This window comes from Otolemur garnettii, unplaced genomic scaffold (genome assembly GCF_000181295.1).
Source record: "Otolemur garnettii isolate 467f Iridium unplaced genomic scaffold, OtoGar3 scaffold00039, whole genome shotgun sequence".
NCBI classification, from domain to species: domain Eukaryota; kingdom Metazoa; phylum Chordata; class Mammalia; order Primates; family Galagidae; genus Otolemur; species Otolemur garnettii.
This window is the reverse complement of record NW_003852434.1, coordinates 2,083,154-2,106,745: the sequence shown is the minus strand read 5'-3', so window position 1 is coordinate 2,106,745 and position 23,592 is coordinate 2,083,154. Positions and strand designations below refer to the sequence as shown.

Genomic DNA, 23,592 nt, shown 5'->3' with positions numbered 1-23,592 from the left:
GCAGGTGGAACTGATTTTCTAGAAGGATGAATTCAATTTTATATATTTCGAGTTGGGTTCAAGGCTGGGCATTCTAAATCATGCTTACATTATGAGTGTTCGATTTTGAGTCTTCAGGAAGGAGTCCTTAGTGGGTAAAATACTGCTCCCACATAGGACAATGATGCTTATATTCCACAGTTAGAGATGAAGTCACTTCAGTTAAAATTCCCTTTAAGGATAGAATGGCTAAATATTAAGCTTTATGGCATCTTAGTATGAATCAATTTATTAGCTTCTTTTTTGGAAAGATTTGGTAAGGGGTGGAGGCAAAGGCTCATAATGAGGGAAGAGGAAGGCATTAAGTCCGTGCCCAGACGCAGAGAATCCACAAATACTCCTGGACGGTGTTCGTAACTGTAGGAGCACATGCATCATTTTCTAAGAAGACAACATAAAACTTTCACCAGACTCTCAAAGGGTACAAATGACCAAAAAAGTTAAGAATGGTGCTCCAGATGAGGGAGAGAAGAGGGGAAGAGAAAAAAGACAAGGCAACACACGAAAACTCCTCATTCTTTTGCTACAGCAAGGTACTGCTGAGGCCTGCTTCTCTTTTCCCTTCCTAGACCCATGTCCAGGCTTCTTATATTTCTGGAATCAGCTTGTAAAGCGGGTACACAATCTGTTCTGTTGAGAGTTATTTTATTAGCTAAAAATGTGTTCCTTAAAAGATTTGTTTTGGGGTTTTAAAGACTCTTTTATCGAATGTTTCTTTCTTTTTTTTCTTTTCTATAGACAGGGTCCCACTCTGTCACCCAGGCTGGAATGCACTGGCACAATCGTAGCTCACTATAACCTTGAACTTGGGGGGCTCAAGGGATCTTCCTGCCTCAGCTTTCTTTCCATCATCTGGTTCTTAAAAGACTTTTCTGAATATTACAAATACTAGTATCACCACAAAGTAGGTATCAAAATAGTTCAATAAATAATGTCACTGGTAATCTCTTTTTAAAGATTAGATGAGACATACAAAAAGTTAGCCTCTAATTTGCAGCAACTATTTTCCATTCAGTGAAATTATCAAGAGTTGCTTAGCTGATCCCTAATTAAATGTTTCTTTAGTTTTAAATTTGATGCCAGCTCTACACCTAGAAGATATCCTTTCTCAATGTAGCTTAGATTCAACATATCCAAGTTCACGGGAGGCTTCAGAGGCTGAACTAGGGTCAGGGTATCTCCTCTAGTCAATTCATTTAGATAACTCATTTTCCATTTCTGTGCAGATCAAAATGAATAGCGTCTATTTTGTTTTGCAGTAAAATGTCAAAGCTTGTTTTTAAATAAAAAATTTGTGTCACAATTTCTTTTTAATTGATAAAGGAATGGACTCGTTTTCTATGGTATGTGATTGATTTTCTTGGGTCTTCGCCATAGACAATGTTGGGGGTCAGAAAACAATACCCCAAAATATGTTGAGTGTTTTGAACAATGGAGACCCAAAAGCCTCAGAAATGAGCCTCAGATGGAAGGACTCTCTCAGACCTTCTTTGCCAGTCCCCTCTTTCAATGCACAGGGAAGGGTTCTCTCTGAAGTTCCCTTAATCTGGGCTGGAAGTTCTTCCTTAAAGAATGCAATTGTCTTAAACCTCCTGTCATCAAAAAGCAAGGAAGATTAATCACTAGAGAGGAGATTAAAAGTTATCACCCTACCCAGAAAGGCTATTCTAATTCTTCTGGAGGCTTCTCTGAAAGGACTTATTTTAACCTGAAAGACTTTATCTACGTAATAAGGCAAGCTTTGTTCACAGTGCAGTTCTATCTTTGAGGAACTTTGGCCCAGGCTATTTTCTATCTTTTGGGCTCATGCATTTCCCCCCCAAATCATTTACTCTTCCTCTAAAATTGCCTACATCTTCTATTTCCTCTCCCCCGTGAAGAGAGTATTTAAACTTCAACCATCTGTCCCTTCCTTGAATCTTGTATCTTGTGGCTTCTGTGCACAAGTATACGTTAATACATTTGTATGCCTTTCTCCTGTGAGTCTGTTTATTGACTGCTTATTTCAAGACTCAATTACAGAACCTGCAGAGGGAGTTTAAATGAAAGCTACATGACATTCCACCTTAACATTCGGAGTCTTCCTTTATAGGATAAATGATATTTCAAAAATAAAGTAAAATAAATGTAAATATTTTTAGCTTCTCTGACTATAAAGGAGGAAAGGTAACTGCTGGGCTATAAAGTTGAGGAAAATACAATGACTTGTCTTTGAGTGATTAGAATATTATCAAGGTCAAGGCTTATTTAAGTTTAATGTTTGAAGTTTACATGTTTTCTGTGAAACTGATATGCAGCTCTGATTTGACTGATACTATAACAAATAGCAGGTGGAGAGAGGCACTTTGTAAAACAAATTTGGCTAACCTACATTGGGAAGTCAGTGCTTGTTGGAAAGCTCCGGCCAGGGAGTACAGCTCCCCACACACCTCTACTAAAAATAGACTTTGTCAGTTTGGAAATGTCATGCTTTTTGATTGAGTTGACACTTTGGGAAGAACACACATGGAGCTCTCCAAGGAAGGGAACTCTGTACGAGGATGCCAGAGCAGTCAGTCAATTTTGGCAATTAATCTGGTGACAGATGCCATAGCTACACTACATTAAAGCCTATAGTAGATGCTTTTTGTAGCACCATACTTCTCTAGTAGTTTCCTAAGGCTATTAAAGTACATCAAATTGGGTGGTTTAAAACAATAGAAATTCACTACCATAATTCTGAGGCAAGAAGTCTGACATCAGGGTGTCAGGAATGTTGGTTTCCTTTGGAGGCTGTGAGGGAGAATCTCTTCTGTGCCTGTCTCTTTTGGTTTGTGGATGCATTACTCAACTACTTATACCTGCAAAGACCTGTTTCCATATAATTTCACATTCTGAGATTCTGGGAGAACCTGAATTTTGGTGAGAAAATATTTAACTGACTACCTATTCTAAGCCAGCTACCCTCAAGAAACACCAGCAAAATTCATTAGAACACAATGCTATTAGGCCCAGGGTTATGTTCCATTCCAGGTATTGGCAAGCCATTCAAACTTTTCAAGGCTGACAGGCTGTGGTTTGAATGCTTATCCCCTCCAAAACTCATACCGAAATTCAATTACCATTGTGACAGTATTAAAAGAGGCAGGATCATTGAGAGGTGATTAGGCCATGAGGGTTCATGCCTCATAGGTGGGATTAATGCTGTTAAGAAAGTACGAGTTTGGGAGGCTGGGCCCCTTTTTGCTTTTTTGCTCTTTGCTCTTCTGCCATGGGAGGATGTGGTTCCTCTCTTTGTGCTTCTGTCTTCCTCCAGGGGAGGACAGAGTTCCTCTTTCTCCTTTTGCTATGTGATTGCACAGCAAGGAGGCCTTTGCCAGATGCCAGCCCCTTAATATTGGACCTCCCAGCCTCCAGAACTGTGAGCCAATATACTTGTTCATTATAAATGATCCCATTTGTGGTATTACTCTATCATAGCAGTACAACATGTACTTTGAACATTTAACCAGTTAATCCAAAAGAACTTGAATGGAATAGTACAATTCCACCCCTGAAGGCCGTGTCTTAGTATGTTCAGGCTGTTGTAACAACATTTCCATCTGGGAAGCTTATACACAGATATTTATTTCTCAAAGTTCTGAACACTGGCAAGACCAAGATCAAGGTACCAGTAGATCTGGCATCTGGGGAAGACATGTTTCCTGGTTCACAGATGGCACCTCCTCACTGTGTCCTCACACGCTGTAAGGGGATAGCCTCTTCGAAATCTCTTACACATGGCTACTAATCTCATTCATGAGGGCTCCTCCATAGCTACTAAAAAGAACTCAAAGTATGTGTCTGCTTTATAGTTAGTTAGTAAGGTTGTTTTCCTGTATAAAGCAGGGGAAACACTGCTATCCACGACAAAGTGATTATAAAAGGTGGTAATAATCACAACAAAGGGATTATAAAAGGCAAAGTTGACAGGGCCACGGGGAATGCTATAAATCATGACACTTTGCTTTTTGAGAAATAGACAATAAAATGTATTCTCTGGCTAACATTGTATTGCTGATTATACAAATTATGACATTTTGTCTTTTTATGAAACAATTTGAATTTTTTTGCTATGGAACATGGTGAACCCTCAACTCATTGTTATTGGCTGGGGCATGAGTACTGAAACTGAAAAGGATGAAGTTTGAGTTTGTACAGAACTTCCTTTCTGGAACTTTTATTTTTGGCAGGTATGTGGGAGGATTGGGGGAAACACATGATATCAAACAAAATTTTGGCAAAGGACCAACACCCCCAATCATAAATTTTTAGGCATTTCAGTTATTTTTCATATAAACATTTAGAAATGTGTTACCTGAGTACCTATTTAGGGGTGTGCATAGTACTTTTTACGAGAAGATTTTTTTGTTTTATTTTTGCTTATCCTCCATATATATCAGTAAAGATGTATGGTGACTTACCAAGTTAATATAATAAAAACATTTTGAAAATATTACTGATACGGGGTCCACACAGAAAGCACTTAGATATTGTATGTTGGGCTGGCACCATCTTTTGTCAGGGAAATTTGACGAACTATAAAACTTTAAGAGACTTAGCAATTCCACTTTTAGGAATTTATCTTTTTGAAATAATGTCTTATTGAAATAATCAAGGTGGGGACAAAAACTTTGCTATATTCATTATGTTTAGCTATGTTACACAATTGTTCACAGTGGCAAAGAACTGAGAACAATTTAAACATGCAAAGGGGGAAATTGGTTAAGTAAAATGACAATCTATCCACTTTGTGGACACCGTGCAATTGTTTAAATGATGTTGTAGAACAATATCTAATTCCATTAAAGACGTTTACTATGTGTTGTTAAATTCAGAAAGCAGAACGAAAAATATTATATATAAAATAAGCCACTTCTAGAAACACATATACATGCATTAGAAATGCTAAACTATTAAGAGCTAAATGTGCTCAGTGACAGGACAGATTTTTATTTCTTCTTTTCACTTGTATGTATTTAACACATTTTATATAGTAAATATTAGATTTGTGAAGAGAAAAACAAGCTTTTAAAGAAATTCTTTTAAGTAGGTAAGAAAACAAGTACAATGGGAAAATGGCACAGGAAAGCTATAATCAACTTTGAGGTTACTTCTCAAAATGCAGACGTAAGATTCTGTACGGACGGGCCAGATGTTTTGCTGTAGACTTTCCAAAGTCAATGAAAAGAGGGAACCAGAATCAACTATGTCTATAGTATTTGGTCGCATAAGAACAATCTGTTAACTGACAACTTAAAAGTAAATAGAATAGCAGATTTCACTGGACTTTTGCCCACATGTAGGCTGAATACAAAATGCCGAAGGCCAATAGAAAATTAAACCCCAATTTATCAGTCCTCCTTTATAAAAAGGGTGGCCATAAAGACTGAAAACACAGATGACATTATTTTAATTTTTACAGATTTATATTAAGTAATTCATATCATGTTATATTTCCTATCAATTTTACAAATTGAACCCCCTCGTTACTTCTTCTAGAGCAGTGGTTTTCAACCTTTTTTATATCACGGCACACTTGAACCTATAGTTAAACACACTTAAATTATGTTCATCAAAAAAAGGGGTGTAAAAACTTACTATGTTTTGAACTTCTTCTGAAAATAACTTAATTAATAGTAATCTTTACAGATTTTTGTGGCACACTAAGATCTTCTCATGGCACAGCAGTTGAAAATCACTGTTCTTAGAGTATGCTAAAGGTACAGATTTAGTAAAAATCAGGAGAAATCAACCCAGGCCACATATTGTAGCAGCTTTTGCTGGGATTAAGGAAAATGCTGTGTGGAAGTGCCATGCTCCCTATAACATGAACTATGCATTGTTACAAGGGACAACACATTTAACGTCTCATGTAATGTAATAACAAACCATTTATTAGGTATATTTGCCTGGGTCTCCAGATTCCACGGTCAACTACAGAGCCATCTACTATCGTTGTATGGATGCCCTTTCGAAATCCCAAAGGTTCACTGTACCTTTTCTAGGATACAATAATAAAATTCCTTAAATTTCATTTGACCCAGATACGATATTTTCAGAAAATATCCAAGAAAGAAGATTTTTCAATTTTATGATTTTATTTTGGCTTTAGGCTAGTAAATTTTTAAGACTATGTCTCTTTGCCTCTAGAGTGGTAAAACATCTGCCTGAACTTGGCAGTTAAAATACACACATGGCATCCAGCTACATGGTGGCAAACATGGTCTCTGCTGCTGCATTCCTCCAAGGACTTACTGTGTCAGGCTAGTCAGACTGAAATGCTGGATGTTATTTTTATGAGTACAAGTCTGGGCACCTTTGAAAAGGGAAAGCTTCATGGAATAGTTCACTTCCTAAAAGTATTAGTGCATGACATCTTCAGAGACAAGCCAATGCTCAACTTAAAGGCTTTCTTAGAAAATACTCAACCATTTAATCCTATTACCATGAATACAGTTTAATTTATCTGGTATGAATGAGTTTTTTATATTTAAGGTAAGGTTCTTGTGCTTCATTCAAATGGCTTGATAAGAAAAAAGTGCAAACGAACAGAATAGTTCAAAAAAATTAAGGAATAATCATAATGGCTATAAGCTCTTTGTAGTCAGGAGTCGTGTTTCTTGTTTAGCAATATTTTTTTTTTTTTTTTTTTGAGAGAGCCTCAAGCTGTCACCCTGGGTATAGTACCGTGGCATCACAGCTCACAGCAACCTCCAACTCCTGGGCTCAAGTGAGTCTCCTGCCTCAGCCTCCTGAGTAGCTGGGACCACAGGCACCCGCCACAATGCCCGACCATTTTTTGGTTGCAGCTATCATTGTTGTTTGGTGGGCCCGGGCTGGATTTGAACCCGCCAGCTCAGGTGTATGTGGCTGGTGCCTTAGCCATTTGAGCCACAGGCACCAAGCCTGTTTAGCAATATTAAACATGGAACATATTCAATAGCAGTTAGTGATTATTGATTGACAACAATATAGATTTACTGTGATGTTTTTCTTTTAAGCTTATTTCACATCAATAAATGAATGCTGTATGTTAAAGGACAGTTTTCAATAAGCTTAGCCTGGGTATTCATTGACTGGTACTAAACAACCAAAAACAGTGAAAGAAGGTTTACAACTAATTTTTCCCTTCGGTTGTGACTAGACTGAGGAAAAGTGGCAAAGGAGCATCTCTGTCACTATGCAGCTGTACAGGATGCACATACTTACCCTGTCCAATGATCAGACAATGCTTTCATTTCCTAGAGTTGAAGAAACTTATTCTCCAAAAGTGTATCTGAGAAGCTGGGTGCAATAGCTTACCTTTGAAATCCTAGCACTCTGGGAGGCTAAGGCAAGTGGATTGCTTGAGCTGAGGAGTTTGAGCCCAGTCTGAAAAAGAGCAAGACCCTGTCTCTACAAAAAAATAGAAAAATAAGCTGGGCATGGTGGCATGTGCCTATAATCCCAGCTACTTGGGAGGCTGAGGCAAGAGGATCACTTGAGCTGAGGAGTTAAAAGTTGAGTGGAGTAAGATAATGCCACTGCACTCTAAAGTGTGGGGGGGATGACAGAGTTAGGCTATCTAAAAAAAAAGTATATCTCAGAGACAGAATGTCCTGGCTGATCTGTGTTTTCCCACAGGTTTCAACTAAGATATCAGAAGTCTATCTGTTCTCTTTCTAAGTTTACCAAGTGAATGTTTGTCTACAGGACAAGTTAAACACAGAGAAGGAAAATGATCATCATTAAACAGTATTCGTATTCTTCCTATTCTATTAAAAATGTGTTTCAGGCTCGGCGCCTGTGGCTCAAGTGGCTAAGGGGCCAGCCACATACACCTAAGGTGGTGGGTTCGAATCCCCAGCCTGGGCCCGCCAAACAACAATGACGGCTGCAACCAAAAAATGGCCAGGCATTGTGGAGGGCGCCTGTGGTCCCAGCTACTTGGGAGGCTGAGGCAGGAGGCTTGCTTGAGCCCAGGAGTTGGAGGTTGCTGTGAGCTGTGATGCCACGGCACTCTACCCAGGGGGATAGCTTGAGGCTCTGTCTTAAAACAAAAAAAATGTGTTTCAGTTTATAATAGACACATGTATTTGAAGTGGTGAGCTGTGAAGAATGGCACAAAGCATCATGTGTTCCGGCAGAAGTGCAGCAACCGGAGCATCATCTCCCTCATCCCAGGGGCTCCTTATCTGCCTGGTCATGGAGCTGGACCACAGGGTGCCTTCTTCCTGTCAAAAGTTTTAGTGGCCAGGCAAGGTGGCTCATGTCTACAAGCCTAGCATTTTGGGAGGCTGAGGTAGGAGGATTACTTGAGGCCAAGAGTTCAAGACCAACCTGAGCGACATAGCAAGACCCTGTCTCTACAAACAGATATGAAAAATTAGCTGGGCATGGTGGTGTGTGACTGAATTTCTAGTTTCTCAGGAGGCTTAGGCAGGAGCATCTCCTGAGACCAATAGTTTGAAGCTGCAGTGAGTTATGATTGAGCCACTGCACTCTAATCATGGATGACAGACCAAGGCATTATCTCAAAAAAAACCCAAAAGTGGCTCAGTGCCAGTCACATACACTGAGGCTGGTGGGTTTAAACCCGGCCCTGGACAGCTAGAAACAACAATGATAACTGCAACTAAAAAATAGCTGGGTGTTGTGGCCGGCACCTGTAGTCCCAGCTACTTGGGAGGCAAGGGAATCACTTAAGCCTAAGAGTTTGAGGTTGCTGTGAGCTGTGATACTCTACTGAGTGTGACATAGTGAGACTCTGTCTCAAACAAACAATAAAAAAACCCCAAAAAGTTACGGGTGGAATTTATCAAGCCTTTTATCTTTTACTTACTTTTTTGTTTTTGCAGTTTTTGGCCAGGGATGGGTTTGAATCCGCCACCTCCAGCATATGGGGCCGGTGCCCTACTCCTTTGAGCCATAGGCGTTGCCCCAAGCCCTTTATTTTTAACATGGTTTTTCTTCCATAAAATTTACCATGGTTAGCAACCATATAGTTCTTGGTACAATTACTCAGTTACTGTTCTTCTTCCCACTTTATGGCACTACTAGACTGTGCTGTTTTATTCACCAATGTATCCACCGGGGCTGGCATTATGGTTGATGGTCAAGACAATTTATGTGTTGAAGAAAATAGGAATTCAGCAAGAAATGGAAGACAGGGTTATAGAAAAGGAAAGAAAAAGTAAACACTTCAAAACAGTGTAAATATCTAATATTAAGACTATTGTTGAGCCTGAGCAACATAGCAAGATCCCCCCTCTCACAAAGTAGAAAAATTAGCCAGGCATAGTGGCACACACCTGTAGTCCCAGTTACTCCAGAAGCTGAGGCAGGAGGATCCCATGAGCCCAGGAACTTAGGGTTGCAGTAAGCTATGATGACATCACTGCGCTCTAGCCTGGGAAACACAGTGAGCCACTGTCTGGAATTAAAAAAAAAAAAAAAAAAGACTATTGTTCATGCTGGAGCCATTTAAAGCCCGTTTGTAAAGGGAGCAGGACCTGTTTGCTGAGGAAACTGCCATTACACATTGGTTAAGAAAGTAAAATGAAGTACTGTGGTATTTTCCATTTGTTCTACATGTGAGTCTGTTCCCAGGGTCTGGCTGTTTATTTGGTAAAGGAAGCCCATGGTACCTTAGTTGTTGTTTAGACATCACTCCTACCCAATTTCCAAGCTTGAGTCTTTGATAAACCCACCCTTTTCCTCAAGATGGAATTTCATACATCTGAGCCACAGTCCAGATCTATCAACCCAAACACTGATTGATTACAAGCCTCATCGGGGACACAAGAAAATAGGATCCCATTTGCTCCTTCTCAAGTACCCTCCTTCCTACCATGACTCCTCTTTGGCCATTTCCCCAGTTCTGTATCTCTAAATTAGGATTCCATCTTTCAGTAGTTCAGTAGACTGAACTTTTGTGAAACTGCCACACTTTTGGACCATAAGTGAATTGTGTTATTCTGGTCCCCGGTGTTTCTAAAGGTGTCCAGTGTGACTCAAAAGTCAAAGGTTTGTATGAATTTCCCAGATGACCTTAGCTACCTGGTAACTGAGATTCTCTTGTTTTCTAATCTTCCTTGCCTCAGGTGTTTGACAATTTGCTCTATTTCACTGAGGGTTCATATGCCACCAACATTGTCTCAACCCCAGAGCATACCACTTCTCAAAAATTTTTTTCTACGTAGTCAAATCAGTTAGGTTCTCAGAGCAGGTTACCACAGACCTGCGGTGATATGAATGTCCTTGCAAAGAATCCAGCCTCAAGGGGCCTTCTTGGTTCAAACGCCAGGTTATAGACATTCTTGCACTAGGAGAGTTATTTCCTTTGTATTTAAGCTGTACTTTCCTAGTGTTCTGCGTTTCAAATTTAAGGGGAGCAGACAAATGAAGCTACCTTTGTGAGAATGTTTTCTTCAAAGATTATCTGTGGATCACATAAGGACCAGGGCAAGTCTGGGAGCACTTGTGACCTTGGGGAGAAGGAAGCTCTGAGATTCAGTGCCAGGGAAAGTAGAAGGAGACAAAGTTTAAAACAAACAAACAAAAAATCTATTACTGGGTTTAGGCCACAGGGTGTCTTTCAGATCACAAGATCTAAGATCTGGTGCCCAGGGACTCCTCTTTGCACGCTCCCCCAAGCCCCGCTTTCTTCTGCAGCGCCGCCGCTGTACTCTCGGTCCCCAACTCCCCGCTGCAGCCGAGCAGACCTCCTTCCCGCCTCTCCCACCGCGTGGCCCCACCGGCCCGCTCCGTGCTTCCCACTAAGGCAAGATAAACAGAAGGCTCCTGCACTCACCCTCAGTTGTCACCCTCCAGCGTCCCGCCCCCTGCCCGTGCCCAAAGCTTTAGGTCACCTCTGCATAAATAATAAAACCAGAGCCCAGAACCTGAAAAACCGGGCGCTGATCAGTCCCGCTCGCTTCTCCACCAGCGAAAAGCAATCTTATTTCAACGCGAACGCTCTGCGTGCCGCAGTTCGATCTCGGCCAACAAGCCGGGCCGGTGTCCCCTCGCCCGGCCCGCGCGTCCTGTCATCGCCGGCCGCCCGCGCCTCCCTCACCGGCCTGGGCCTCTCCCCGCCTCCGGCTCGCGGACCTCGCCGCCCCGCCTCCGGCCCGAGCCGCGGAGGCCGCCATTGGTGCGGGTCCGCCCCAACAGGACGCCCATTGGCCGGGTGCGAAGTCCTTCACCCAGCGCATTCCGCCGCCCGCAGGCTTGCGGGGAAACTTCCTTATTATTGTGACGCCGAAAACCGAGAAAGCCCGAGCCCAGCCTGAGGGGCCGTGACAGGCGGAATCCCACGCTGCGGTTCGGCGGCTGCCGAGGTGCGCGGGGCAGGGGCCGGGATTCCAGGGAGGAGGTTGCCGCCGAGCTGCAGCCGCGCAGCCGCTGCGCTCCGCCCGGCGCGGCTGTCAGCGCGCGGCTCCCGGAGGGGCTGCTGCGGCTCCTCCCGCGGCTCCGGCGGCGGCTGCGGGGAACCTCCTGCGGAGACCTGGGGCCGGGGCGCGGGGAGGTCGGGCGCGGCGGCTGCGGGACGCGGGCGGCTGCACCTCTGGGGAGCTCCCGGGCCTCGCGTGCGCCTCCCTGGCGTTCTCGGAGGCTCGCCCTCTTCTTGCCAAAGAGCCCAGCGCCCGGAAAGGCTAGAAAAGCCCTAAAAATGGGGGAGCGCCTCCCTCCCGGACTCCGCCGCCCGCAGCCCGGGAGGAACTGCGTCGCGGAAAGTCCAAAGACGGACCCTCCCCTCCCCTGTCCCCTGCCCATGTTTAAATTCTGGGGCTTCGGAGACATCCTTGCGGAGAGGGGCGCGGACTCTTCCAGGCGAAATGGGAGCCAGGGAGGCCTCAGCATTTGGGGGAGCCTCGGCGGCCCGGAGGAGCTTGCGCCGAGGACGCGGGGCACGGCGTCCGCGATGACAGCGCCGGCGGGGTGGCGGTGCCCGGCGCCACCCACCCTACGGAGGTGGTGCCGGCTGGCCTCGCCCGAGTCCACCTCCTGGGCGGGGCCGGGCCGAGGGTGTGTGTGGACACGTGTGTGCGAACCGACACGTAAGGCGGAGACGGGCGCCGAGGGTGTCAGGAGCGCAGACGCTCCGGAGCAGGTGGGACTTTGAGCATTTGGAAACGTGTAGCGTGGGCAAACCCGGACAACTAGACGGAGGAGAGCGCGTGTAACCTGAAACAGATGTGCATTCATTATGCACAGCGTGGTTCCCAGGGACTGTATTTGAACTTTGGTGTTGGTCTGTCATTGTTTCTGGCTGTTTTCGGATTACATTTTACTTTAGCTTTCAAATCAGCCCCATTAGGGAGTACCTTAAATTCACAGCTAAACCTTCTAGGATTTTGCTTGCTTTCGTTACAGGCGGAATGCTTTGAGAAAGACGATTCAAGAGCGTTCTTCCATTTTTGTGTGTCTTCTGGCGCTTTCCTCAAATAGGCAACTATTTCTAGAACCTTTTATTTGATAATTTGATAACGTCAAGTGAGCTGATTTTTTAGAACTCTGGACTGAAGAGGAAAAAAAATGAAGATTAACAACCTTTTATTATTATACAAAGTGCAGTGGCTAGAGAGAGGGTTTTATATTTTAGTCGGCAGATTACTGTGAACCTTTCTCCTTTTGTACTTTCCTTTACCTTAGGGTGGGAAGGAGTAGCATTATAAATCAGAAAAGAGAAGTAAATGAATCACATACTGTATTTTAAAGAGAAATAGATGAATTACATATTCCACATTATTGACCCTTATAGAAACTAGGAATCTTTTGGAGAAAGTATAAAGCAGGAATCAAGGAGACAGTTTATTCTACATTTTTGGCAAAACTCCTTTGACATTAAAGAAAAAAAAAATCAGTGTTAACTAGCATCCAGCTGTACTCGTTCCAGAAGTAGCTGGAGTTTCATTTTTGAAAAAAGTAACAGGGATTCCAAGATGGTCCAAAAGGTATGTTGGAAGCTATTGGTTATAGCATTTCCTCCTGAGGAATAAATACAAATTTCTTAAGATTTGTATGACCAATTAAATACGATATGAATCACATATTGTATTTTAAAGAGAAATAGATGAATCACATATTGTATTTTAAAGAGAAAGACTTTTGTATTTTAAAATACACTTTTTATCCTTAATGAGAATAGCACCCTTACTGGAAACAGAAGATAGTTTTGTTTCAATTTCAGAAATAAAAGTAGTATTTTCCAAATTAAATGGGATTTTCTACATAGGGTGGAAATAAAGTTATGATAATCGTATCTTAAAATCATGCAGAGCTTTTTCCTTTGAGAGACATAAAGCGCCTCTCAGATAATCTCTTCTCGTTCTGTGTGTATAGGATACAGTAATGAGAAGGAATAAGAGTCTTCCCAGCAGTTGTGACAAAATAAACTATAATATGTGTGATAAATGGAAAAATAAAGAAAATAGAAAAAAATGGAATTGTCCCCCAATTTCTCTTTCTAATCTCAATGGGTTTTAAAAGTAGTTCTCTTTGCTCCTCCCTATCAAATGTTGGAATTTTGTAATGGGATGTCTGTGTTTGTAGTTTGCTTTCAGAGATGACTGACTTCTTTGTAATTGGTTAGAGGTTATCATAATGCTGTCTTAAACAAATGCCAGTCTCGAGATATAGTCTTGGGAATTATTCAAGCTTGAGTAATTTAAACATATTCTTATTGCTTATTTAAAAATACTCTGTCTTTTTGTTTTCCATACATGAAAGCACTTTGCAGAGTTGCGTATTAATGTGGATTATTATTTCTTTAATTTGTAGATCTACAAGGTGTGGTGGAACACTTCTGGTCTCAATGCTGAGTGTGTGATGTGTGGTGAGTTACTTTAATTTCTCTGGACCCCAGTTTTCCCACCTTGTACATGGAGATGATGCCTAACTCACAGAATTGATCAGCGTATTGAACGAGACAGTGCGGTAAAGGACTCAGGCTGGTATAGTTGCCTAGAGAGGGTCCTTCTACTGTTCAGTGGTCTAGAGAACAAGATGAGCCCAGGAGGTAGGAGATTTCATTTCTGGCCTCTCCTTCAACCACTTAACTTCTTAGAGGATTATATTTACTTGGCTACTAAAATGGGGTTAAGAATATAAGTCTCTTGCCTAGGGGTTGGATCCAACGGACTTTAAAGGCTTCTTTACTAAGATGAAGGCTTTTATAAGTAATTGTCCCCTTTATCTACATTTAATATAGTACTTGGTGGCAGGGATATGTTTCTGTGTAAGTGAATTGGTTTTATTACAAGTCAGGGTAGACATGGAGGAAAGTCTCATTAACTCTGTTAAGATCACTTCATTCACCCTTTTCCTTCTGGCTGACATAGGTTATAGTTATTGATAAGCATAGTCTGTGATTGAGCTAATATGAACTCATTGATTGTGTGCGACATCTTTAAACTTTTATTTTCAGGATTGGAGAAGGGTATGGCTTGACTTTGTTCTGTTTAGGAATTGATGTAGTGTCATGTTGAAGAGCTTTGGCGTCTGGTAGAGGAGATTTGACTCCTACCTTTGCTGTTTAGTAAGTTTCCATTTTAGCAGCTTATGTACATGTTCTTGGGTACGCGTGACTTAAAGGGTGAATTAATCTCTGTAAAGTTTTTAGTTCAGAGCCAGACACATAGTAGGCTTGCAGTAATAGTATTACTTTTCTCTGTTCAGCAACTATTTGTTGAGCCTCTATCATATACCAGATACTTTTCTGGTCTCTAGGGATAGAGAAATAAACAAAAGAGACTCAGTCCTTGGTGGAGAGTTCATCTCTCAATTCTAGCATGCTGGTGGCATTGAAGCACACCATTAATGACAGCTTTAATCATAAAAGATACTCTCCTCGCAGGTCTGCTAAAACGTGGTGAGGGGGCCAGGTATGGTAGCTCATGCTATAATCTTAGTACTATGGGAGGCTGAGGCGGGTGGATCGCTTGGGCTCAGGAGCTTAAGACCAGCCTGAGCAAGAGCAAGACTCCATCTCTACTAATAATGGAAAAACTAGCCAGGTGTTGTGGCACACTCCTGTAGTCCCGGCTGCTTGGGAGGTTGAGGCAAGAGGATTGCTCAAGCCCAAGAGTTTGAGGTTGCTGTGAGCTACGGTGATGCCAGCACCCTACCCAGGGTGACAGAGTGAGACTGTCTGAAAAAAGAAAAGAAACATAACAATAAAAGGATAAAAGCAGAATATCAGCCATGCTATTGAAATGCCTCCTTTTGTGCCCCTTCTGGATTATTCCCTGAATCCCTTCTTCCTCCACCATCATGACCTTGTGTTTTGTGTTTATGAATTTTTTGCTTTTTCTTATAGCTTTATTACCACTGATTTTTAGAATTCTAAACAACATGTTAGACTTGTGTTGGAACTTTGTACAAATGCATACTCTGTATTCTTCTGTGATTCAGCACTGTTTTTAGCTATCCTGATGCTTGTAGATGGAGTTTGTTTTTCACTTGCTGCACAGGATTCTGTTTCATGCATGTGCCACAGTGTATCTGTTTTCCAACTGATGGATGTTTGGGTAGTATTTTTTTTTTCCGTATTTCAAGTAATGCTGAAATGAATGTCCTTGTATGTGTATCTTGGTGCATATGTTCACGAGTTTCCCAGTGTGACACGTAGTAACCACTAGCCATGTTTGGAGACTTAAACATAAATAATATTAAACAATTTCAGTTCTTCACTTCAGTTAGACACATTTCCAGTATTCACAAGTAGCTATTGGCTATAGTAGTGGTCATTGCAGCTAGATAGGCATTTCTGTCACTGTAAGTTGCCAGGTTTTACTTGTTTTTGTATTTCCAGTTCTCAGCATAATGCAGGAGCACCTTTTAATAAGCTGGACAATGCTGGTCATATGCCCAAGGGTAAAATTACTATGCTATGAAGTATTCACGTCTTTACTGTTGCTAGAGAATAGCAACTTGTTTTCCCAAGTAGTTATGCCAATTTACATTCTCATTAGCTGTCTGTAAGAATTCTGGCTGTTGTATATCTGTGGTTTGGTATTGTTAGACTTTTAAATTCTTGCCAGTAGGTTTGGTGTTTTTTGAAGGCAGCCCAGACATAAGCGGGCAGTGGAGACATCATTCTTCCAGCTTTACAAAGCTGAGCACCAGGGAACAAAGAGGGCAGCACCTGTAAGGGACTGATTGGGGGAGAGGTGGGAATGTTTCCTGCGTTGGCTAAAAGGGTCAGAGGCCCTAAGTCCAGCTAAACGTGGGGAGAGAGGGAGAATAGTCAGGAGTGGATTTACATTGTCAACAACTTCACTGCCTTGTGTGCCTTTTCGGCCTGTGGTAGTAACGTTTTTGATAATAAAGCATGTCATGAGAATGAATCTTCTTTGTTACCAAAGTGAATTCTGCATTTGATTTTTGCCTCCAAATTTATTTAAAACTTGGATTTGGGGAGGACCTGCAAAGCACTGACACTGTCTTTCCTACTGTTGAAACAGACCCCTCCATCCACATACACCATTCTGGCAATGGCTTCTAAACTGACTTGAGAGGAACCTTATCCCTATTTTAAATTAGATTAGAAGCCCTGCTAGAGTGTTAGTTAGGTTTCGATGACTTTCGAACAAAGGAATGAGAATCAGTTGTTAGGCTGCTGTGTGCATAGTCTGATTATAAGGCAAAGTTGAGGAATTGAAGGCTGTCTTTTAGCATTCAACTCCCTAGCACTGGTAAAAAGATTCTTCTGACACCCCACTCCCCCACAACTTTTTAAGAATTTACATTCTTAAATGTAAATATAAATGTAAATTTATATTTAAGAAAATATTAATACAAAAAACTTTTCTTCTAGCAACTTCAGATTCTCTTCATGAAAGGTACAGCGGATGGCAGGGCTGCTGCTTTGCCACAGTGCAGACTGGGCGGGACACAGCTAATGCTACTTGTAGTCAAGAAGAAAGAAGTTACACCCCAGCCTCTTTGGGGAACCATTCTGTCTGCTGAGGTCTCAAAGAAGGCACTAGGAGTAGGAGAAACAATCAAACAGCAGACATTTATTGGGCACTTACTGCTACTTGCCAGACACTGCTGAGCGTGTTTTACACGCATTTTCTCATTAATCTCACAACACTCCATCACTCTTTTCTCCATTCGACAGAAAGGAAGCAGGGTTAGAGTGGTTAGGTATCTTCCCCCGGGTTTCACGGGTCACATGTAGTTAATTCAGGGCTTAGACTTTAGTCCTTTTGACCCGTAAGCCCTGCTAAGATTATCTTGAATCTCTTACCAAGAATAGACAAGAAGGACTGAGGAAAGTACCGGGCGTGACATCAAGAGAAAGTTGTCCTTTGAAAGTAGTCCTTCCTTTTGTGTTGCCATGGGAGATAAGAGGCAGGGAATGGAGGGGCTGGGACTGAGTTGGTGTGGGACAGCCAGGGTGGCTATTATTTTCCTCTGCAGCAAATTTCACAGTTGTGTGTTTTGAAGGGAAATAAAAGATTCTACTCTTTTAGAAGCAAGGAAGAGACAGTGAGGAAAAAAGAGTGAGAGGGCCTGGAGGATCAAAATGCCTCGTGCTGCAGACCCTTGCTGAAACCAGACTTTGACATCCGTGGACCCCAGCAGCTATTAGTTCAACTACAGTGTACTTCTAAGTGAAAGCTGTATGAGTGGCTGTGTCTTTTTTCAATGCACTAGACTTCTCTCCTGAAAGCTTTATGATTGTAGAGCCTCTTGCTGTACTTTTGCAGAGCTTTTTGGTGACCTATACCACATTTACAATGAGGGTTGATAATCCGTTCATAAGGATACATTGTATTTGCGGTTGCTATTTAATTCTCTTGGCAAGTAGTTTTTAATTGACTACTTGAGGAGTCTGTAAGTATAACTCAGGTGGGAAGAGTTTTTTGAAGTTTTCTTCAATTAGAGATAATAGCAACACCTGTTGCATAGAGGCTTCAATAATACCTATGAACCACATAGAAATGTGCCAGACCTAGAGTAATAAACTCAGACCTGCTATTGTTGTTAATAATGTAATAATGTAATTAATATAATTCAGGAGTTTTTTATTGCAAGTAAAAGAAACCCAATTTGAACATGCTTTATAAGATTAAATAAATAAAAAGGGACTTACTAGATTATATACTTGATTCTCATCATTAACAATAGTTATGTACTATAAAATCTCTGTGAGTACCACATTAGTGAACACAGAGCCATTGCCGCTGAGGAAGTCCAGGGCTAGGCTGCTGCAAGCTTCTGGATCACAACATTGTTGTCAGTTAGTTGATCAGTACAGACCTTGTTTTATGTATATTTCTGTGTAAACACCTTACATAGTACATATTTCTTAGAAGTAATTATAGGCAACATTTCTCTATAATAAAACACTGGTCAAGAAAGGTTTAACATCTTCCTGACTCTGAATAGTATGACAGTAAAACTTTTTTGGATTTCAGCCTCACATCAGTGCTATCTCCTGTGCTTTTTGGTTTTTATTGGTTGTTATCTCATGAAACCACAGACTTAGCTGCTTTTCCATCTTTTCTGTAGTGATATTATGCACTATAGATGTTATGTTAGCACTTTCTGGGTTGGGCTCACACACAGATGGGTGGATTTCCTTTTCCATTTTTGGATGTACCCTACTGTGGATTCACTGACCTTGAACTCACGACCAGCACTTGGCCATGAAGGAAGCCTATCCAGCACACACATCTCATATGTAAGACACATGATAGCCTTCTGACATCTAGGAACTCCAGGCAGCACTTCAGCTCTCTGCTTGGGGGCCATTTTATTTTTACTTCTTTATTTTTTTTGAGATAGAGCTTCAGGCTGTTACCTTGGGTCGAGTGCCATGGCATCACAGCTCACAGCAACCTACAACTTCTGGACTGAAGCGATTCTCCTGCCTCCACCTCCCAAGTAGCTGGGACTACAGGCGCCCACCACAACACCTGGCTATTTTTTGTTGCAGTCGTCATTGTTGTTTGGCGGGCTCAGGCTGGATTTGAACCTGCCAGCTCTGGTGTATGTGGCTGGCGCCTTAGCTGCTTGAGCCACAGGCGTGAAGCCTGGGGGGCCGTTTTAAACAGCAAAATTACCAACAAAAACATGCAAAAAACTTGACCTAAGATAGATTGCAGAAAGGATACTCGTTTGCAGTGTGAGTTGAAATAAGAAAGCAGAACATAGCCGTGTTCCTTTAGCCAGGAACATGCACCTAGGGCAATTCATTTTTTGTCTCTCTACACATGTCTGGGAATGACTGAGAAAGGACTTCAAGTTGTATTGATTTGGGGGTTACAAATACATTTCAGTGAGAAGGTAAATTCCCAAGTATGAAATCCAAAAATAATGAAGATTATTTGTACTTAGTGAAGGTGGGAGTGCTGGCACCAGGCTTAGTCGACATTGTTGCAGCTCTCTCTGTCTCCTTTGGGAGCATCTATGGCTGGGTGGCTTCATAATCTCTTACAGGCATCCTTCAGTGCAGCGGGGAAGGTGGCTTTCAGCAGCCTCGGTTATCCTTCAGAGGCAAAAGGCAGTCTTCCTCAGAGTCCATGGAACTTAGTGGGTAAGGACTCTGGCCTGGCTGGGAGTTTGAATCTATCTCTGAGCCAATCACTGTGGCTGAAGGTGGCATCCTCTGATAGGCTTGGTGTGGGTCACATGCATTGTTTAGGGGTGTTTCTGATAGGTGTGGCCAGGGCCATGCCTGACCCTGTTCGAAAGAGGAGTAGAGTTTGTTATCAGCTAAAGAAGGACATTGGGGGGTCCGGGGGGGATAAACAGAAAGAAGAATTAGATAATACACTTGAAGTTTTTCAAAAACTGACCTGCATTATTAAAAGAATGGTATTAAGTTGCAGCTTTCTTTTCAGTTAGGAATAATTTTAATTTTTTCCGATCTATTCTACATGATTAGTTAATGTACTGCATTATATATTTCATAATTTATAGGAAACTAAAATTCAAATGTTCTCATGGTAATAAATGGTATGTGAGCTGATGGACATGTTAATTAGCTTGATTAGTAATTCCACAGTGTATACATATTCAAAGTGTTGTATTGTATACCATAAATATATATAGTCATTAGTCAATTACAAATTTAAAACATGCATTTTACTCATGGTCTCTTCTCCCCTCCACACCCCCTACTTTTTTTTTACTGATGAGTAGCATCCTATTGTGTGACTATACAATAATCGGTTTGTCTGTGCTCCTCTTGATGACACTGGGGTTGTTTCCATTTTTGTTTAGTATGAATAAAGTCACTGCAAGCATTGTTTACAGATCCTTGGGTGGACATAAATCCAGGGCTTCTTTTCAGACATATTGTTTATACTTAGCTTAATGGTACAGCTGCCTAATTTGGTCCAATATGTCTTAATTCTGACTAGTTTCACTCTTAGAGATCAGCTTTATTTTCAGGATATCCTGTGTTGTCTATTGACTATAACTTAGTCATTCTGCATGTATTTTTTGGTGTGTGTTTCGATCTTGTAGACAGCATCTAAATCTACTTGGGTGGCACCTTAGCCATTTGGATGTGAGTGTGGACACTGGTGGCAGCCCTAGATTATAGCCTGGTTCTTCTCCTTCCAGCTGTGCGACTATGCATCTTACTCTCTGAGAGCCTTGCTTTATCTGAAAATTAGCCTAAAAATGATACTTCATGAAGTTGACATGAGATGAGGATATAAAATGCATGTTAGCAGTGACTGATGCATTGCAGAATTGCTTCCGTGATTAGGAGCAATAAAACAAATTTAGGAAACATTAACAAGAAAGAAAGCTGTTAGTGCAGACAATAGCAATTGAGCAAGTTGGGAGAATGAAATTATGAACAGATGATATGATCCTATTGGGCTTTTTAAATGTATGTCCTTATGCCATCCTCACTACCCTACTAGTTTTGTACTTTTTCTCGCATCTCCCAAGTAACTCAAAGGATAATGTTCAATCTTGATATATTTTTAGTGTAGAATCTAGACAAGGGATAGAAATCATAGGAAGAAGCAGAACTTTCTGGTTAAGGCAGTAGGTTGAGATTGATTTAGTCTTATATTTCTTTTTGGGCCTTTTGATGTCATTCCTAAAAGTCTCAAAGAGTTCAAAGAGTAAGTCAGAATTAACATAAGCCAGTTGTAAAATTAAGTTGTACATACACACTGTCATTGAGTTAAGGACAGAGTGCTGTAATTGCTGTCAAGAAGGATTGAAGGAATTAACTTCATCAATATTGTAATGTTTAATTTGTAGCTGTTTGGGCCTGATTTTACCTTGAAAAGAAAGAAGAAAGAAAGAAGTTTGTCATTTTGAACTGACAGACGTCATTTTAAGCTGAGTTTGGGCCGGGCGCGGTGGCTCACGCTTGTAATCCCAGCACTTGGAAGGCTGAGGCAGGTGGATTGCCTGAGCTCACATGTTTGAGACCAGTCTGAGCCAGAGTGAGATCCCATTTCTATAAATAGATGGGTATTGTGGCCGGCGCCTGTAGTCCTAGCTACTTGGGAGGCTGAGGCAGGAGGGTCACTTGAACCCAAGAGTTTGAGGTTGCTGTGAGCTAAGACACCACAACACTTTACCAAGGGTGACCAAATGAGACTCTGTCTCAAAAAAATAAAAAAAAAAGCTGAATTTGCACAGAGTAGTCAATTAGCTATCTCCTTTGTACTCTTAGAGCCATATGTTAGTAGAAATTCTCTCCTGTAGATTATGCAGATTTATTGATAAGTTAAGCTTTTAAATTTTTTTTTAAATTTTTTGAGGCAGGGTCTTGCTCTTTCACCCCAGCTAGAGTGCAGTGGCATTCTTGTAGCTTGCTGTAACCTCAGACTCCTGGACTTAAACAATCCTCCTGCTTTAGCCTCCTGAGTAGCTGGGGCTACAGGTACGTGCCACCACCCCTGGCTGATTTAAAGAAATGTTTTTTTAGAGATGAGATCTCACTGTTGCCCAGGCTGGTCTTGAACTTCCAGTTTTAAGTGATCCTCCTGCCTTGGCCTCCCAGAGAGGTGAGATTCTAGGTGTGAGCCATTACCTGACCCTGAGACTTAACTTTGATAGAAGGTTTGGGATTCTGAAAAGTAGTTACAGAATGCGTAAACATGTGAAATTGAGTTTTAGACATTTCTGTTCTCAAAATTCATCTGAGATTCTCTGCAGCAGAGAATCTACTAATGAATGGCACAGTTCTAGTTGCAGCCCTGTATCATAGGCTCCCATTGCTCCCTCTTTGTTTGGTGTCCTTTTTTTTTTGGAGACACAGTCTTACTTTGTCACCCTCGGTAGAGTGCCATGGCATCATAGCTCATAGCAACCTCCAACTCTTGGACTCAAGTGATTCTCTTGCCTCAGCCTCCCAAGTAGCTGGGACTACAGGCGCCCACCACAATGCCCAGCTATTTCATTTGGTATCTTAAATAGGAACGTCTACTTTATAAGATCTGATGATTTGCAAATATTATTTCAGCCAGTTTCCTGTGCGGTGGCCTGAAAACCCCATTTAGTCAGTATTCACTCACTCATTTAAAAGAAACAACATTTGTTTAAATGTTTTTTGAACTCTTACTAAAATAGAAAGTTACAGCATCATTATAACTTGTATCTACTTTTAACAATGTTAGTATGTTTTATTTTGAGTTATAAGCTATATGAAGAATATTAAGAGGAAGGTTATTTTTTAAATCAGTTACTTTTATTACTTGAATTGGTTTGCTCTGACATTAGGATATTTTTTTAACCTTTTTTTTCTGTTCCAAAACTCTCTTCCAGGCTACATGACTCCCTGAAAGAGAAGAACAATGTTATGTTGGGGATATTGGTCGTTGGGCCAACCTGGTATCAGCACCAACCTGCAAGGCATTGTGGCTGAGCCACAGGTGTGTGGATTCATATCTGACAGAAGCGTCAAGGAAGTGGCCTGCGGAGGAAACCACTCCGTGTTCCTGCTGGAGGGTGGGGAAGTTTACACGTGTGGTTTGAACACCAAGGGGCAGCTGGGCCATGAGAGGGAAGGAAACAAGCCAGGTGAGTGTACCTTGTCTCGGTAATCAGTGAGAATGGACAGGCGGAGGGCAGGACAGCAGAGGCGGGTCAGAGCCTTCCCACCAAGTGTGCAGCTTTCAGGGAGCTCTTTTGAACAATGCCGGGATTACCTACTGTTTGGAACCCTTGTGTCTCATTCAAACCTTTTGATGGAAAAACAGATTTTTCCTTTTTCATAGAATTAGATAACATATGTAATATTAGTTACCAGGGGAGGGGAGGTGTGAGTTAGTTCAGAGTTAGAGAAATAGATTTTCCCTCATGATTGAATGCTAAGCCATCATGATGGTTTTGTGAACACGGATTCCCCATACAATCAGTATTAGAAGCTTTTCTCTGCAATTACCCATTTACTTCTTTGTTTCTGCAACACGCTTTTGGTAAGCATTTTATGCTCAGTGATGTGCTTGGTGTTGTGAGCAGAAAGATGAGTGAGATACAGTGATGAGTGGCTCCAGTGAGTCCCTGCGGAAAGTGTGTTGTGGGAGTATGTGTGAGTTAAGGTGAAGAAGAGGAAGGGGC

General features: G+C 41.7%; 1 protein-coding gene across 2 annotated transcripts in view; it reads left to right on the top strand.

Annotated features, from left to right (window-relative positions):
* The first annotated feature begins 11,235 nt into the window (after positions 1-11,235).
* The window catches only part of HERC3 (HECT and RLD domain containing E3 ubiquitin protein ligase 3), a 120,489-nt gene continuing 108,132 nt past the window's right edge, over positions 11,236-23,592 (top strand). The window contains exons 1-3 of one of the 2 annotated variants that reach the window (XM_023513354.1): positions 11,236-11,381; positions 13,825-13,879; positions 22,798-23,052. In XM_023513354.1, the coding sequence (XP_023369122.1) occupies positions 22,827-23,052 (226 nt within the window). In that variant the 5' untranslated portion in view covers positions 11,236-11,381; positions 13,825-13,879; positions 22,798-22,826. The remainder of the gene's footprint in view (positions 11,382-13,824; positions 13,880-22,797; positions 23,053-23,592) is intronic. The other variant, XM_003790017.3, reaches the window with a different exon arrangement.